Source organism: Periplaneta americana, chromosome 9 (genome assembly GCF_040183065.1).
Source record: "Periplaneta americana isolate PAMFEO1 chromosome 9, P.americana_PAMFEO1_priV1, whole genome shotgun sequence".
Classification (NCBI taxonomy): Eukaryota; Metazoa; Arthropoda; class Insecta; order Blattodea; family Blattidae; genus Periplaneta; species Periplaneta americana.
Genome location: NC_091125.1, coordinates 130,238,199 through 130,257,736, shown reverse-complemented (window position 1 = coordinate 130,257,736; position 19,538 = coordinate 130,238,199). Strand labels below are relative to the sequence as shown.

At 35.1% G+C, this 19,538-nt stretch overlaps 1 protein-coding gene across 3 annotated transcripts in view; it reads left to right on the top strand.

Annotated features, from left to right (window-relative positions):
* Window positions 1–19,538, top strand: part of LOC138706514 (UDP-glucosyltransferase 2-like) — a 72,579-nt gene that overhangs the window by 38,097 nt on the left and 14,944 nt on the right. For 2 of the 3 annotated variants that reach the window (XM_069835881.1, XM_069835882.1), the window contains exons 5-6: window positions 4,846–5,065; window positions 11,529–12,432. In XM_069835881.1, coding sequence (XP_069691982.1) covers window positions 4,846–5,065; window positions 11,529–11,808 — 500 coding nt within the window. In that variant the 3' untranslated portion in view covers window positions 11,809–12,432. Of the gene's footprint in view, window positions 1–4,845; window positions 5,066–11,528; window positions 12,433–19,538 lie in introns of those variants that run through there. The other variant, XM_069835883.1, reaches the window with a different exon arrangement.

The window sequence follows — 19,538 nt, the reverse complement described above, 5'->3', positions numbered from 1 at the left end:
CACTTCTGTTTTACACGTTCAGTAACCTGTGTACTTGGTGTCTCATTAATTCTATGCATCATTTTCTAAATTAATTTGAGGGCTTCCGGTATCTCTTGCTCTGACTTTTCTAACCATGTATTAGTTTCAGACACAGTTTGTATGAAAACCAAATTATTCGTCAGAACCTTCAAATCCAGAGCGTTTTCCTTTGCGTATTTGTTGGCATTCATTCTACAGTACCCCCACCCACTGTACGCTTTACCACTATACTCAGTACGCCGTAATGCGGATTTCCCACTCAACTGCTCTATTGGGTCCGAAGTCTCGAAGCCTGGCTATAACAAATGACCTTATAGATGGGGCAGAAGTACTATATTCTCTCTAGCGCAGAAATTTACAGTGTGAAACCACGTCTTTTTGTATGGAGAACGAATTTATTTCCTTCGTTGGGCGTTTAGAATGTAGCACGATGATTATTTTTAAGTAAAGACTTAAAAAGCAAGATACTTACATTATGCAGAATATAGAGAAGAATGGATGGAATCTTCCTCAACATCGATCATGTAGTTTTGATATGGAATCATTGGACTGTTCTCGTCTTAAATCATTAAGAATCGGCTGTGAGGCCACTAGTTCGAGATCAACAGTGATACCTATCCAATACGACGCCGTGTCTACTGTACTCCAACCAGGAGAAAGTCTCAGGGGAATGAGACGCAGCGGGGCAATGCTGAGAATGAATGTTGATGTCATAAGATGTCATAAGGTCACACACGTGGGTACATGCATCTCCATTGACTAAATCTCAAACCACAAACGATAACACTGATACATATTTATACTACCCTAGTTATTATCAGGGACTGGAATGCTTTACCTGCAGACTTACTAAAGGCTTTACCAACAACCAAAAATGTATTTAAAAATAGGCTTAAGGACTTTACTAATAGACGGTAATTATACACAGTATTTAAAGGGTGTAAATGATATGTTGTTATTGAAGTGTTGTATCAGTGAAGTGTGTTGTGTAAGTGAAACGTGTTCCTGTCAGTGAAGCTTTATAGTTTATAGTGGCAGTGCAAAGTATTTGAACAGTGAAATGTTTTTGAAGTGTTAGTGAAATCAGGATAGAATCAGTGAAATGTGTCGTAGTTCCAGTGCAGTGAGTGAATTGACAGCGAAATGAGTGTAATGTTGAAAGGTACTTGTGCAGATATGAACATATCATACTCGTGGGTTTTAGTTCGAACTTAGGTTTAAGATACAAATTAGATTTATTTCAAATGTTATTTTAAGTGATCGTTTCATTTAATTTAGGATACTTCCTGTTATTATTAGTATTAATTATTGTTAGTATTAATTATTAGTATTATTATTAATTGTATTTTTAATTTTAAGTTTATTATTGTCATTATTGAGTGCAATTAGTTACCACTGCCACCGGGTATATACCCATTGCAGTGTGAATAAATACTTACATACATACATACAAAATTAGATCACGGTTAATCTCCTGGTCTTTTAATCCCTCCATACAGGAAATAACATACGCAGGAGAGCGCATGTTTTTTAAACTGACGTTATAACGGTAATATTATCTATCTACTTCGCTCCAATAGATGACGCAATAGTAAGCACATTCCTTTCACGTTTAATCTCCTGGTTGGAGAACAGTAGCCTATGGCTCAAGTGATAGCGTGCCAGTCTTCCATCTAGACACACGATCACAACACTCCTCAATATTATCCATTCCCTCCCACCGAACATGCTCATATCCATCTTCTTTCACTGTGGCTGTTCCTCGACTTCGCAATTCCCTACCGAGTAATGTCAGGGACTGTCAGACATCAAACCAATTTAAGAATAGACTAAGGAAATATTTTTCATACAATTCTTGTTAACAAATCTAGTTGTTACAAGTTTCTCAATATTTAGTGGTTATATATCACAGAATGAATATTCTTACCAATTCAAATCTCACATATAAGGTCAATTAAACAGTGTTCATGGGTTAGATGAGAAACATATAATACATTAACATAACACAGTTGTATGAACACTTTTAAAAGTGTTCATGCAACTGTGTTTTATATATATATATATATATATATATATATATATTGTGAATTTTATTAGCAACAACAATGTAATTTATTCGTCACAACAATAATTCCTTTCTACAATTCTCTCGTCAACAATTGGATTTTCACTCAACACAATATTCGTTATAAAACTCCACCGACGACAATGGCAATTTACTTGGACTAGTACGAACAACAATGAACTGTTAATCTTAACTAATATTTACAAAGCACTATTTACAAATCAGAACTATCAGTTCTCAGTTCACAGTTCTTCTATCTCAGTCACTCGAGTTCACAGTATCTCGAACCACAGACCTTCAGAGACAGTTCACTGTACTCGAACTCGGGTCCCTCCAACTGCGGTCCACTGCACTCGAACTCAGGTCCCTCCAACTGCGATCCACTGCACTCGAACTCAGGCCTTCGGATGCTGACGCAGATGCGGACGCACACTCGAGTCGAACTCCGGTTGGCTTGACTGGCTTGCTTGCTCTGGCTTACTCACTGACTGAATAACTGAAAAACTCTCTCGAGTTCGCTGGCGCTTCTTCTTTTATAGCAAAATCATAGTTGCGAGAAATTTCTACAGGTGTGTAGAGAATTATCTGAATATCTCCACTTCGACGGACTTCTCGAAGAGTCGGGAAGGTCCGTTTCCCATTCACTGCGTTAAGTAGCAGCTGCGCGTGCAGCCTCCCCTCGAGTGTAGGCACCTTTCCCCACTACTCCGCCGCGCGCCGACCCTCCGTGCTCCGCGCGATCTGCTTTCTTGCGGGACGCTGGTCGTGAGTTCGATTCTCACGTCGCTGTCACAATATATTGTATGTTTCTCATTCTTACCAATGTTTATTATTGTTTCACTAACATAACTTATCTAACTTTCATTATTTACTTTTACTTTCATTATTCACTTTTAATCAGTGGCAGCTCCTGCGTATTTCCTAAGGGGAGGAAAGAAGGTAACAGGACGAAATGACACCTTCTTGAATGAAATATGCTATAAATTAGCCAACATGCATACTTATAAGACCAGGTAGTGTTGGAGTTGGTCTTTCCTTCTGTATAGCAATAATCTGTTCTTGTAAACTGAGTTTCCTAAATTTTCCAAAATATATGTTTTCACTTCCATTCATTGTTGAATAATTGCACAAATTAAGAATTACAAGGAAATTCACCTCGCAGCATTTTTCGAGCACATTACAGCATCACACGTGTTGGAAGAGACTATAGCAACTAACACGTAATCGGAACCGCGGAAATGGGAATGGGAAATAGTCTGAGGAAAGCGAGAAAACTGAACTCACCCACGTGGTCTGTGTTGCCATGTGTACATCTTACAAGTTCAGTATCAAATGCTTTTGAAGAATATTAGTTCTTGTAAAGTCATATTACCATTATTGTTCAAAGTTGCCGGTGGCCAATTAATTTTTTATGTTAAAAATAATGTAGTTTGGAGTACTACTTTCAGTTTCAAATATTTGTACAAAACTGACAACTTGGCTGTTGCCCTGTCTAGTACACAATGAACGGAAGTGAATTTCAGGGGCCAAAAAGATCTGCGATATTAACGTAGAACTACTTCCTCTTTGTTTTATATAAACCCGACTTTAACTTTCAAATATCCTTTAAAGTTTCAAACCATGAATAGTAGCTTATATAAAGTGCAATGAATAATATTTTTGATTTATAATTTTAAAAAAATGTTTATATGGTGTCTTTCACAGCGTTACGTTAAAACTGTTTTATTGTGCCTCCTCCTGGATGTGTTATAGTCTGGTTGAATGCAAGATCGTTAGATGGCAGCGGTAGCGAGCTTGCTGCACGAGCAATCGGTTTCTATTTCCCGCCCATGCGCTGATTCAGAGGAGGATCTCCTACCTCTCCGTTCATTTACTCGCTTTAAAACTCTGCTTATTTGTCTGGCCGCTAGTGCGCTGTGGTCTATGTATGATAACTGCAGTAAAGGAGGAATAGATTGACTTTCCTCCACACAAACAATCTCGCATCTTTCTCACAGTTTTCGCGCAGCACATGAGCGCGCATTGTTTAAAACTCGATCAACCGAGGTTTTCTTATAGCTGTGAACTTAAAAATTATCGAATTTTCCTCGAATTTCAAGGCACATATTTTTTTCGTATTACTTTCAAAAGAAGAAAAATGTGAGGTGGACGTTCCTCCCTTCCCTCCCCCGACGAACAGCCACTGACTTTCATGTTGTTGTATGGTCTAGATATTAATGTAATAACTAATGTAACCAATTGTATTCAATTAGAATTAGAGTCTGGCTGGGCGAAAAAGAAGGCCTGCTGGCCTTAGCTCTGCTAGATGAAATAAATTATTAAATTATTATTATTCTAATATTCATATATTCTAATACAACACTAATATTTAATTTGTTAACACATTAGATTGTATTTCTTAATGTAATAAAATATATACTTATCTCGCTATTTAGTCCACACCTGTGGAGTAAAGTTAGCGAGTCTGGCCGTGAAACCAGGTGGCCCGGGTTCGATTCCCGGTCGGAGAAGTTATCTGGTTGAGGTTTCTTCAGAGGTTTTCCCCCAACCCAATATGAGCAAATGCAGGGTAACTTTCGGTGGACCCCGGAGTCAGTTCAGCTGCATTATCACCTTCATCTCATTCAGACGTTAAATAAACTGAGATGTTGATAAAGCGTCGTAAAATAACCTACTTAAAAATCTTGCTATTTAGTGTGACTTTAGGCCTACATTTTTAAACTACTCAGATCAACACAAAGTTTCTTGCTCTGTTACAGCCCACCCAAACATCAGGATATTCGTAACTCACTGTGGAAGACTGAGCGTGATGGAAGGGATATACCGGAAGGTGCCAATTATAGGGATGCCTATGATCCTGGATCAGTATGCAAATATGAGGTTACTGCTAGAAAGGGGCGTCGCAGTGCAACTCGATTACAACTCACTCACGAAGGAGGCTGTCCTGTCAGCGATTAGGGAAGTTCTTACCAACCACAGGTAAGTTATTTTCTATTAATATTAACATCGATTGACTTACATACAATGCTCCGCCAGTTTAGTAGAATGCGTCTGAGTCTAAAGAAATCAGAAAACAGCACAACGTGGTCTGATGTAACGGGAACCCAAGGCATACCGGTAAGGCATTGTGTCACAAAACGTTCAAATTACTCGTATTTTGGACAACATGAACTTTATTCAACGCATAGAAAACGGCGCAAATGTTGAGTATATTGCTATAGGCTTGAAGGAAAAATTCATTTATTGATTTATTTATTTATTTACTTATTTATTTATTCATTGATTAATTTATTTATTCATTCATTCATGCATTCATTCATTCATTTATTATTTACTCATACATTTACTTATTTATTTATTTATTTATTTATTTATTTATTTATTTATTTATTTATTTATTTATTACTCATTAATTTATTTATTTATTTATTTATTTATTTATTTATTTATTTATTTATTTATTTATTTATTTATTTATTTATTTATTTATTTATTTATTTATTTATTTATTTATTTATTTATTTATTTATTTATTTGTCCATTTATTTGCTCATTTATTATTTACTCACTTATAGAAGTATTTATTTATTTATGTATTTTTTATTTATTCATTCATTCATCCATTTATTCATTCAATCATTTATTTATTTATTAGTTTACTCATTTATTATTTACTCACTCATACATTTACTTATTTATTTATTTATTTACTTAGGCTATTTATTTATTTAAATATTTATTTATTATTTATTTATTTATTTAAATATTTATTTATTATTTATTTATTTAAATATTTATTTATTATTTATTTAATTATTTATTTATTTATTTATTTATTCATTTGTATATTTACTTGCTCATTTATTATTTACTCACACATTTACGTATTTATTTATTTATTATTTATATATTTATTTATTTATTTATTCATTCATTAATTCATATATTCATTTATATATTTGTCTATTTATTTGCACATTTATTTATTTGCACATTTATTTATTTATTTATTTATTTATTTATTTATTTATTTATTTATTTATTTATTTATTTATTTATTTATTTATTTATTATTGTATGTTACACATATGTACATTCTAGGACATAAAATTTAATTAGTTTGTATTAACGTTGTATCAGATTTACTATTTATATTGAATTAACAACTCTCAAATACCCATTCCCGTATAATCGATGTTTTCCTGTCCATAACATTCCTCGACTTTCGTGCTCTACCGCTTGCCGATTGCAGGAGACTTGCTCTGCATGTTATATCTAAGCAGACAAACATTTACTTTCTCCTATATCGACAGAGCAGTATATTTCACACTACGAAAGAAGTGAGACAGAGTCTCAATGCAGTCATCTACGCAAATTGGAACGGAGTTCGATTCCAATTATGTTCTGTGACGAATGTTACTCATTTTTTATGAATCAATTGAGGTTCTGGCTGATACGTACATCCACTATCCGGCAGTACATCTCACTTGACGATATGTGTTAGAGGAGGAAGGCTAAATTATTGTTTGTATATCTGAAGTCTGTTGTAATATGTAGCTAGTAAGCGATGCATGCAAAGGAAGAGGAAAGGAACTGGCCAGCCTATCCCAGTATCTCCTGGCTTTGTTGCCTCATGTGTGTCGTTTGACATACTCCGTTTCGCATAATACTACAATATGGTATAACAACTGTTTTACATATTAACAAATTTACTTACTGTCTTAGAGTATAATTTCGAACTGACATGCTGTACAGTAGTGGCAAAAAAAAAAACTGGACCGACCCTTGTAGCTGATTTCAGAGCCTTGTTCACTCCAGAGCACGATAGACTGGTAACTAAGACTTTCGTGGTTCGAATCCTGCCTGGGAAGGAAACTTTTTTTTGTTCCTTATTCAAATTTATTCCCAATACTTTTCGATTGCTGGTAAAATTCATGTTCTGGGACTAATAAGTTAATTAAGTAGTAAAATATCGCTGCAATCGAAAAATATTGGGAATAAATTTGAATAATGAACAAAAAAAAGTTTCCTTCCCAGGCAGGATTCGAACAACGAAAGTCTTAGTTACCAGACTATCGTGTTCTGGAGTGAACAAGGCTCTGAAATCGCTACAAAGGTCGGTCCGGTTTTTTTCGCCGCTACTGTACATCTTGCTTACACCTACTTTGCCTATATAATTTGACATATTGTCCCCTTAGCATATTTTGAACGTTCCATTATATAATACAAAACTATTAATTGTTATTGTTTCCAGGAAATCTGTAGCCACAGTTTCGTTTTGTATATTCTCGTTTTCGAATTTCAGTGTAAGAGTATTTATGATGGCAGGAGAATTGAACCCCACAAATAGAAATGGTTCGCATCTTTCTTATGAAGGATTTTTATTTCATAAACAGAGAAAAAATGAAAATAATGCTAGAACTTATTGGTTGTGTGTGAAGAAAGAAGGATGCCGAGGAAAATCGATCACTGAGGATGATGACAATCCTACAGTTGTTAAACACACAGAACACAGGAAGTGGTAACAGTAAAAAAGAAAATAGTGGCCTTGAAAAGAGACGCATCTGCTCATCCAGATGAATGATAAGGCAACATAATGAGGATGTAGATGATGATATACTACCCTATATGCAATTGCAATTCTTCGCGCTTCGAACGACGACGCCAAGCACTTTTTCCTCCTAATCCAAGAACATTGGAAGAGTTGACTGAAATCCACGATAGTTTCAAGATTAGTGTGAGGGGTGGTAGGTTTCATGTATTTGATAATCTGGACTACGTAGAAATTCTAAAATTATTATCTTTGCAACTAATAATGATCTGTACCACTTGAGTCAATTCACGGTGTGACTGATTGATGGCATGTTCAAGGTCTCACCACCCAAATGGGTAGAGTTACAATCCGTCCGGCAAAAGAAGGACATGTCCTCTTTTTTTAAAAAAATTGAAATGTCCGGCATTTCACATTTCAACTAGAATTAATATGAATATTGAATAATGTGCGATATTATCTAAACAAATGGTGAAAACCTATGAAAGAATTTAACTGCTTTCAATAGTTGAAGCTGGAGCACATATAAAACATAAAATATGATTATCTATTGACATGCATTGAATTATTATGCTTTAAAAATATCATTATTCATGATGTTAAGCTATTTTATCAATTTTATTCTGCAGTGTACAAATATATGCCAATCAAGTTAATTTTGACAAAGATTTAAGTTTAGATAAACAATGGTGCAAAGTCTTCAATTCCAATAGTTCTGCGAGCACTGAAACTTTCTCAGAACCCTTAAAAAATATGTAAATTCTATTTATTTATCCCAAGTCACAATGGAAGTGCTGAGAGATTATTTTCCCTAATATCTGCTCGATGGACAAAAGAACGAAATCGCATGCTAACGGAGACAGTCAGCGGTATCATCATAGTGAAATATAATTTCTAGAACATTTCCTGTGAACAGTTCCATAGTTATTTGGTACAAGATAGAAGTTTGTCTCTTCAGGCTCTTGTGCACAAAGTGGGTCCACCGATAAGTAGGATACAAAAACTGATTCAGCAACTAGTGAGAAAACTGACTAAGGTGAGCTACTGTTTTTATCTTTAATTTTGTTCATACCAATTTTTAAAAAGTTCTTCTTTTTCAGCAATGTCCTCTTATTTTAGATTCCATATCCTCCTATAGAATTTCTTCTCATGGTAACCCTACAAATGGGTGAAGTAATATTGACAGTGACTTTGTTACTTACTGTACTTAATTGAGAATGAATTTTGTTATATAAAATGTAACAACTTAAATTATATAAATTTTATAAAGTATATAGGCCTACTATAGTCGTATGCCAAATTTCTCTTACACCAAATAAATCATATATCAGTTCACCAGTGAAAGTGAAAATGTTTCTAAATGTAGTGCGTCAAATGTTCAATAGGCCTATGCCATTTGCTGTATGTCAATTGACGCATTATAGTGGTGCCTTGTTGGTATCACTCGTGAGATATAGACAGTTGACTAAACTCACAAACAATTAAGACCCGCAGCTCTACCACTGTTCGAAAGTAATTATTACTTGGGAAAACCTGACAGTATGTCAGTCGTACATGTACAAACATTCAGGGGGATATCTGCACTTCTCGAACTTTCCACAGACCGAACACGCAATATCGTTATCTATCGGTTAGCAGAAAAGTATCTATCCTGGAAAATTAATGTAGCCTACATGTCCGGTAAGTTATATAAACTCTAACTCGTTTCCAGTCAATCAGTTTCGAATTAATCAGTATTGAGCCAGTACTAAAAATGTAAGTTATTAGTGAGTTCACTGGCCTCTGTCTTTGCTAATCTCTTTCACAGTGTTTGTTTCTTTCATTCGGTTATTTAATGATGCTGTTTCAACTACTGGGTTATTTAGCGTCATTAAAATGGGTAATAGAGATGTGGTATTTGGCTAGATGATGTCGAGGATTCGCCATAGATTACCCGACATTCGCCTTATAGTTGGGGAAAACCTCGAAAAAACCCTAATCAGGTAATTAGCCAAAGCGAGAAACGAACCCACACCCGAGAGAAACTCCGGATCAGCAGGCAAACGCGCTACCGCCTGAGCTACGCCGCCGTTAGGTTTTTATAATGTTTTATTGTTGTGAACATACAGTACAATGTAATATTCTGCATTGGTGAATTAAAAGCACCGAATACTAGTAAAAAGCACTTACCATGAAATTAGTGTGATGTACCGAAGTATATATGATATTTCCGTGTAGGAATTCTGCGTTACCATATGATGGATGGGTGGAGCTGAAAAAATATTCTCTCCGGCACCGGGACTCGAACCCGGATTTTCAGCTCTATGTGCTGACGCTTTATCCGCTAAGCCACACCGGATTCCAGTTCCGATGACGGACTGAATTCTCTCAGTTTAAGTTCCACCTCTCAGTTTCCCTTTAGTGGCCAACCCTCATGCACTGTGTCACAGATGTGTGACAGTGGCAGAATGTCCAACACACTATGTGCAGAGGTGCACTCATTACGAGTGACTAAGTGGCCGGGATACGACGGAATGAGCCCCGTCTTAAATCATTAAGTGATTCATTATTTACGCATATCATATTATGCATGAGGTTTAAAGAAAAGAAGCTCGTGCGATAGAACCTTCTCGAGAAATAAGGCCATACTGCGTATATGAAATAGAAAATCGCATTAATCCCTTCAGGCCTGGTGTATACATTATATTGTACATTGTTTCTTTTTTTCTTTTTTGAAATGTCTTCGATACTTTTAAATATTTTGAAAACTTCAGTGTGATATATATGGAGAATAATATTTTTTAAACATTTGTATACCTGAATTAAAAATAAAATTTTAAATTTTGGGGCCCAGGGGTCAAAATTGTCCCCAAATTTTGATTTTCTGTGAAGACTTGATTTGGGAATTTTGGATCCCCAGAATGATTGTGACCAGTTTCTTTTTTTTTCAATTTGTTTAATATAAATTCAGGTCTGAAGGGGTTAAGATGTTTGCAGACTTTCATTAAGTTTTACAACCAAGTGCTCAGAAAGCAGAACAAATCAATTTTGGTTGGCCTAAATCAAGAAGAATCGAAATAGTCATATATAATAAAAGTAATATAATACAGTTACATGAAAAAAGTGTTCATATAACTGTATTATACCACTTTTATTATATATAACTATCTTACTCATGAACACTGTTGCATCTGACCTAACTTATGTAATTTAAGAATCGAAATAGTTTATAGTGACTATAGTTTTATGGTCTTACTAATAAAAACTCTATATACAGACGTTTAAATGTCTTATACAGTGAGTAGCTCATTTATACGTCGTGTGTAAATTCCTTACTAATAATCACTACATACGTCGCGTATAACAGTACAACTTTTACACAGCTACGTCATAGTTTCGTCATTACTTCGTTACGAAATATAATAGAATATCTGAGGTTCTCTATTGCATCCGGTAGAGCGCTCTAGTGTGGCGTGTTAAGTACCGATAATACAATTGGCTCTAATCGATTACCATACTATATTTTGGTCAAAGAGTACAAGCTACAGTAATATTATTCTAATTATTCTGTGCTCTTTGGTTTGTTCTTCTTTGGTTACTAGGCAACCATCATCATAAAATGACAGTCGATACGAACAGCTGTTAGAGGGGCGGCCATTTTTTCTCTATATACAACGCTTAAACAAGGGGTTTCGTGTATATCACTACTGCAAAGCAATTCCCATTGTATAGTTACAGGCTGTTTATACATCCATCGCTTCTGCATGATTTATTAGTAAAGTTTTCTGTCTCAACTCTGCATAAGTCTAGTATAAAAACCATACACGGTTTATTAGTAAGACTGTTAGGCATTTTTCGCCAGCTAATTAAGAGTTAGTGATTTACACTAATCTCTCTTTCTTTCTTGTGCAGTTACAAGGAAAATATGGAAAAACTATCGGCAGTGTTCAGGGAGCAAGCAGAGTCCGCATTAGACCGCGCAGTGTTCTGGACAGAATACGTCATCAGACACAAGGGAGCGCCACATCTGCGTCCTACATCTACAGAACTATACTGGTACCAGTACCTACTGCTGGACGTGATACTGTTCCTTTTAGTGCTTGTAATTCTTTCGGTTATGATTATGTATTACACATTCAGTGCATTATATAGATTTACTCAAATTACCAAGAAACACAAAAAGATTGATTGACATTGCACGGTTAAATGTTTGTCAGACAATATTATTACCATTATGTTGTTAAAATGTAAATAAGACACGTTAGAAGTTGTTTTTATTCCAAAACTACATTATGCTGGCTGTGGATTTCGAAAATGAATGCTTGTACACAATCACGTGACCATTTTTTTTTCCGTCAGTTATGAGACACTCAAGAGGCTACATAGTTATTTTTCAATATTTTCAAACAATGTAAATAATCTACCCATTTTCTTTATTAAAAAATAAATTTATGTTATTGAACGTTAAAATATACTTCATTATTAAATACATTGAATTTCATACTATGAGAGAACAAGACGTTTATCGATAATAAGTCAAAAAAGGACTTACCGATACGAACTTATCTGCAAAATATATATGTTTATTTTTTAGGTTGAAATAGATTAATTTAATGATATTTTGGTTATTTGGATTGAAATTCAAATGTTAATATAAATATTAATAAACAAACACAATATCATATATTTAAACACAAAGTTTGAAAACGTATTTAAATTTAAAATTGTGACAATTTAAAATACACATGTAACTGAAAACCATTGTAATCTGACTTTTATGTATTTCAATACTAAATAGAATTAGTTATACAATGTAGATTTATTTACAAAGTATATGATTATGTCTCGTGACGAGAATATTGTACGAAATGGAAATATAAAAATTGGAAATTTATCCTTTGAAGAGGTGGAAAAATTCAAATACCTGGGAGCAACAGTAACAAAAATATAAATGATACTCGGGAGGAAATTAAACACAAAATAAATATGGGAAATGCCTGTTATTATTCGGTTGAGAAGCTTTTATTATCCAGTCTGTTGTCAAAAAATCTGAAAGTTAAAATTTATAAAACAGTTATATTACCGGTTGTTATATATAGTTGTGAAACTTGGACTCTCACTTTGAGAGAGAAACATAGGTTAAGGGTGTTTGAGAATAAGATGCTTAGGAAAATATTGGGGTCTAAGAGGGATGAAGTTACCGGAGAATGGAGAAAGTTACACAATACAGAACTGCATGCATTGTATTCTTCCCCTCTAGGAACATTAAATCCCGACGTTTGAGATGGGCAGGGCATGTAGCACGTATGAGCGAATCCAGAAATGCATATAGAGTGTTAGTTAGGAGGCCGGAGGGAAAAAGACCTTTAGGGAGGCCGAGACGTAGATGGGAATATAATATTAAAATGGATTTGAGGGAGGTGGGATATGTTGATAGAGACTGGATTAATCTTGCACAGAATAGGGACCAATGGCGGGCTTATGTGAGGGCGGCAATGAACCTCCGCGTTCCTTAAAAGCCAGTAAGTAAGTAAGTACCGGTATGTAGATTTATTTATAACCTGAAAATTTTTTCCAACTAGTAAAGTACATAAGACTCGTGAGTCATTATTACATATTATTACTTATTATTAGACTTCGTGGAATTGCCACGAGATTCGCAAGGTTTACTACGCACGCGGTATAGACTGTATGAGAAGGGGGCGTATGTCTGATGTAAACACTGAGCAGTATACTGCGGTTATATTAAAACCTGTATCCTGCATTCAAGAAATATAATGAATGATCATTGAAGTAGGAAATGTCTAAACATGTAAATACACAATTATTTTATAGTGAGATATATTAACTCTTAAAATTTAATGTAAGATACATCATCCTTGAATATGTGCATTGCAGTGAAGAGTTACGTACATTTTGAGCGACTGCAATGTAACCTCCTCCGATGGTCACTTAAACAGTTTGTATATTGGGAACTTGTAGTTCAACATCACACGATGTAATAGGTGCATTTCTTAAGAACGGGAAGTCACTACTTTTTAGTACACCAACTTCAGACGTCTTGTCGTGACCTGATAGTACATCATTTATAATACGAAGTTGTGAATAGGCAGAATTTTTAGTAATAATGTTTCTCAACTTACATTTCACTTTTTCTGAAATTAATGAATTATTTTGGATAACGGTTTGTGATACTTTAGCCACTATATTAAGGGTTTCTGAGAGTTGTAGTTTAGACGATTCTAACAGGATGATGCTTTTGGACACGATTTTAAAATTAGAATCAATGACAGAATATCTTTCAATAGCTGTTCATAAAGCAATGATTTTACTGCTGCAACAGCGGAACTGTCTGTGCTATCCAATGCATGAATTATCTCCATTATTTTTCCGTAATGTTATGCATAATAATTAACAGAATTCAACCACGTTCCCTAAAGGGTCAAGACTGGCTGCGGGGGTAGGGGCATTCCAGGAGTAATTGTTTGGAACAGCAACACTCTCATTGTAGTATGTTTGATTGAATTCTTGTCTTCACTGAACAGATGTTAAACTTTGACTATTCCAACTACAGTAATGCAAAAACAAGTGCTTACATAGGTATACATTAGCTGTAGCTGCTCTATCTATTTGGACCGGTCACAACTCTTAACATGAACTGCTTATACTACGAGACCGGGCGGTAGCTCGCCTCCTCTATACTACCGTATATCGGCAACCTGATAACATGCTGCGTGTGGCAATTCAACGAAGTATACTTATTATTATAGGCCTAACACCAATTTGATGGTTTACTTTAAGAGAAAACAAATTTGTAATTATGTAATTTAGATATTGTAGAAGCAAATCATATCTGATGATGCAGTAAAAGGCGAAAACGTTTATACATTATTTAAATTTAACATGTATTAACAAATTTTTATGTTAAATTGATAAGTCATGAGATTAAACAATTTAACATTATTTATTGTATTTAATAACCGATTTATCTGAAAATCAAAACATGAATTATTGTAAAGTTTATTAGGACATTGTCAAAGAACCGATCTAAAACAAGTTACAGAGAAAAAAGAGACAAGTGTGTGTAAAGTGTAATGTAAGCTACAGTATCTTGAAATGACGACGTCACGATGGTCCTCTGCCACAGATTCACTCAAAACACCTGGTAGTACGTGATCGTGTGGCTCATAAGCTGTGCATCCCAGTAGTCATGCTGTTTCTTTATTTCAAATCTCGCGTAAAGATATTAAGCCTATACCCTAATACTAATTAATACAAATTAATGGACTTCATTACTGTAATCCAGCGTGAGACAGCAATTTGACTTTATAATGAATTAAAAACAAATGAATTAGCCTACTTCAAAAAGCAGAACAAAAAATTATACACGGTATGAACCGTAAATAACGTCATCAATTTCAGGGAGTTATTCTTTGAGATATTTTAAACAAAAAACTTCCATACAATTTTGCTCGTTTTTTTTTTCCTTTCCGAGATAAAATTGTTTTATATTAAATATTCCATACCGTGTTTTGGGAAAGTCATAGATTTAATTCCCAATATGCTCAGTCAATTTGAGAGAGCAGTGTATTATGATAATAAATGATTGAAAGAATTTTAATTTTATCTTTTAAATGTGCAGAATTTTGACCCGAACGAATGTTACGTTTCGTTGTGAAAATAGTTCTTCACTAAATCCTCTAAGTAGATGTTGAACAGGGTACGTGATAAAGGGTATCCTTGTCATACTCCTCTCCCTATTTCAATTCCTTCAGACATTTCTTCTCCTATCTTGACTTTGACTCGTTTCAAATAAAGGTTACTAAACAGCCTCCTCTCTTTCCAATCCACACCAATTTTCTTCAGGATCCCATCAGTTTATTCCAGTCCACTCTGACATATGTTTTTTCTAGGTCCACAATATAAGTTTATAAAGTGGTGTTCAGAGAAAAATGTAATGACGAAAGCTGTTGGCTTATTTTTATGAAGCATCAATCCCGCAACCCTTTGGCTACAGTACTCAATGATTGGCGTATCGAACTAAGCGAAACTGAGTAATTATTTGTTTCGGAAGAAGTAGTTTATTGATTTCGCGTGTTAAATACTAGGTACGGTACCTTGTTGACTAGTTTCAGCCTGTTGTGGGCTATCTTCAGAAGTGGGTGGTCCTGGTTTTCGCGTCTTCTGTTTGCGTTTCCAGCGGGAGTGTGTTTTTATAATGTAATGTGAAGTCAAAAAGTGTGTGTGTTCTGAAATTAAGTTGTGTGTTGAAGATTTCATATGGGTTTTTGTGTGCCTGTATATTTCTTATTGTTATAGTGTGTTTAGTTTCTGGTTTTTCGGTTGAATATGTAGAATTTCCATGTCTGTGTTTATGTTGCTGTAGGTGTGGTTGGCATTTTTGATGTGTTCTGCGTATGTGGAAGTGTTTTGGAATTTTTTTATGGCTGTGATGTGATCTTTGTAACGTGTTTGAAATAATCTGTCTGCCTGCCCGTGTAGCCTGGAAGTTGTTGCAGGTGTTCCATTTGAATTTGTATAGGTACGCCTGTGTGGTTGTATTTGTTTGTTTGTTTGTTTGTGTGTGTGTGTGTGTTGAGATGCTTTGATAGAGTGTTTTTTGTTCTGTTTGCAATGTTGTAATTTAATTTCTTGAATGAGGTTGCAATCCTGTGTGTGTTTTTGTTTTCGTATATTAGTGTGATGTATATTTTGTGTTCTTGTGTTTGTGTTGTATTCCTATGTTTTTGTAATTCTGTTTTGTCTTCCTTATTATCCCGTCTATGATGTTTTTGATTACACTATACAAACACACTCCCACAAGAAACGCAAACAGACGGCGCGAAAATCAGGACCACCTAGTTCTAAAGATAATAATAGTTTTATTTTCCCTGGTAGATATAAGGCCATCAGGCCTTCTCTTCCACTCAACCAGGATCAAATCACATACAGAAAAATACATACCGGTGTACAAATATTAACTTAAAAATAATAATAAACATAATTAAGTAAAAAAGAGAGATTGGATACATATACACAATCAGTATTAACTTTAAAATAACAATAATAAAAAATATATATCATAAAAAAGAGAATGAATACATAATCACAAATAGGAAAATACATTCTAGTATACAGTATTAACTTAAAAAAAATATAATCTCACAAATAAAGGAATAGTAGAATCAGGGCAGCACGTGTTACATTGAGACAATGACAATTACCTAGATATTAGTGTTAATTGAAAAGTAACGACTGTGTAAAATAATAATAATAATAATAATAATAATAATAATAATAATAATAATAATAATAATAATAATAATAATAAATAAAAAGTATACCTAAAAACTAATTCTTTGCATTTAAAATATTCTTAAACAACCTAATTTTAAACAACTGAGGACTAAGACTACCCCTGATTTCGAGCGGCAGAGAATTCCATGAGCGAGCCATGGCTATTGAGAAAGAACTTGAGTACAGAGATGTCTGATGACGTGGTATTGATAGCAACAGATTGTGCTGTGAACGTGTATTTCGATTATGATGTGAAGCTAGGAGAGTAAACCGAGAGGCAAGGTAGTTGGATGTGGAATCATGTATAATTCGATATAGCAGGCAAAGAGAATGCACTAAACGTCGATCTTGCAAGCGGAGCCAGGAGAGTCGTAGAAAATATTCCGATATATGATCATGTCGGCGGATATTGAAAATAAATCGGACGCAGATATTATGTACACGTTGAAGTTTTTGAGAAAGTTCAGCACTTAGGTCGCTATATAAAAACATCACAATAGTCAACATAGCCTACAACAGGCTGAAACTAAACAAGGTACTGTACCCAGTATTTAAGACGAGAAAAGCAATAAACAACATATTCCGAAGTGATATAGTGTTAAAAGTTATGTAATCAAGATGAGCTGCTACTACACGAGAAAAGTGAGGGGGAAACCATCATGTCCCCTGTTTCTAAAGGGACATCTTGCAATGTTGTGAAATGCGGAAGTTAGGCTACTCATCGACAGCTGAGTCACCAGACCTGACTATCCTATCCCACTCTCCGTACTTCACGTTACAGAGGAACCCCGCTTCCTTTAGCGCAGAGCCCACTGTTTGTATAAGACGCAAAGAAATTTCAAGACTGGTTCACAGTACGACGTAACGATTTTTACAAATAAAGAAAAACTAATGACAATTTTTTGTATTTATTTTGCTAATAACATAAAATAATATAAACAGATAAAATTTTAGCTGACTCCTGAAAGAGTAAAACTCGTGTTGAGGGGCGGATTCCTGAATTTAAATTAAGAAGTAAACTATATAAAGAATTTGTTTTATGTCTACTGCACAATAAGAATATATAAATTTAAAATTTACAGTTTTTCATTATTTATAAAATATGCATACATACATACATACATACATACATACATACATACATACATACATACATACATACATACATACATACATACATACATACATACATACACACTGTGGCAGCAGGCCGGGACATTCTGGCCGCGTCGGAGAGTTCGCGTGCGTCTGGGGAGAAAGGAAGGCGGCGGGAGAGGAGACGCAAGCATCGGCGGGCGCTGGGCCGCGGCAGAGAGAGGGAAGGAAACCGACTGCGGCGGAAGTAAAGAAACGTCCGGAGAACGATTGTTGTAGAAACTTCGGGACGCAGTACATTAGAGAAAGTGTGATTTAATAAATAAAAAGGGGCGAGAGAGCCGCGAGTCAGTCAGTTTTGTGAATCAGCAGCGAGCGAGCAAGGAAGCCAGCATTCGAGACCGGGGTTCGACGTGCAGTGAACTTGAGTAACTGTAGCAGCATCCAGGCGGAAGCAACGCGTCTGGAAGTCTTGGGTTCGACGTGCAGTGAACTTGAGTAACTGTGGCAGCGTCCAGGCGGAAGCAACGCGTCCGGAAGTCTTGGGTTCGAAGTGCAGTGAACTTTATCTGAAAGTCTTGGGATCGACGTACCGTGAACTTGAGTGAGTGAGCTAGAAGAACTAGCAAGGGCGAACGAACTGTGAACTGAGAACTGACAGTTTTGCTTTGTAAATAGTGCTTTGTGAACATTAGTTAGAGTACATTGTTGTCCACCTCAATAATTCACGTGAGTTGTCATTGTCGTTCTGTGGAGTGCAATAACAACTACTGTATTGAGTGGAATACCCATTGTTGACGGTTGTGTGATTCAAGTTAGAAGTAAAACTCACATTGTTGTTGAAAATAAAAGTTACAATACATTACATTGGATCCATGTTCATATTATATTTGTCAAACAATTTATATTATTATTATTATTATTATTATTATATTATTATTATTAATAGTGACCATTGAATCTAAGATGCAGTTGTCTTAAATTCGATCTGGTAAACAATAGCCACAAGTCAAAACAAAAGGACTTCTTTCGTCGCTGAGTCATTTTTCATGGTGTCAGTATGAGAAATCAAATAAACGATTCTGCGTGGAAAGTCCAAACTTTTAAAAATAAGAACTGTCATCTAAATTATATATACACTGTGTAGCTTTCCGTGCCGACATGTCATCGTTATCGTGTCGCATGATAAGCCTGCTTAATCTATCAACAGAAAGCAACTGAGAAATATAATAATCGACAACAAGCCTACGTGAACACCGACACCAGCAGTAGCACAAGTTGCTAACGTACGGATATATTCGAAAATGATTTCAATATATTTTGAAGTAAAATTCGAAACAATTTTGCTAAGCTTTTGTCCAATGTTTTGCCACATTCAAAAGTGTTATGTAAAAAGAGTATCTTCCCCATTATGAACTATATTATTATCAGTGTTGCCAAACTAGCAACACTAAAATCCACCCACGTACTGTGGGGAGCTTACGAGAAAGTCTCTGCCAGGTTTATTTTAATTAGGTGCCATGCGGGGAG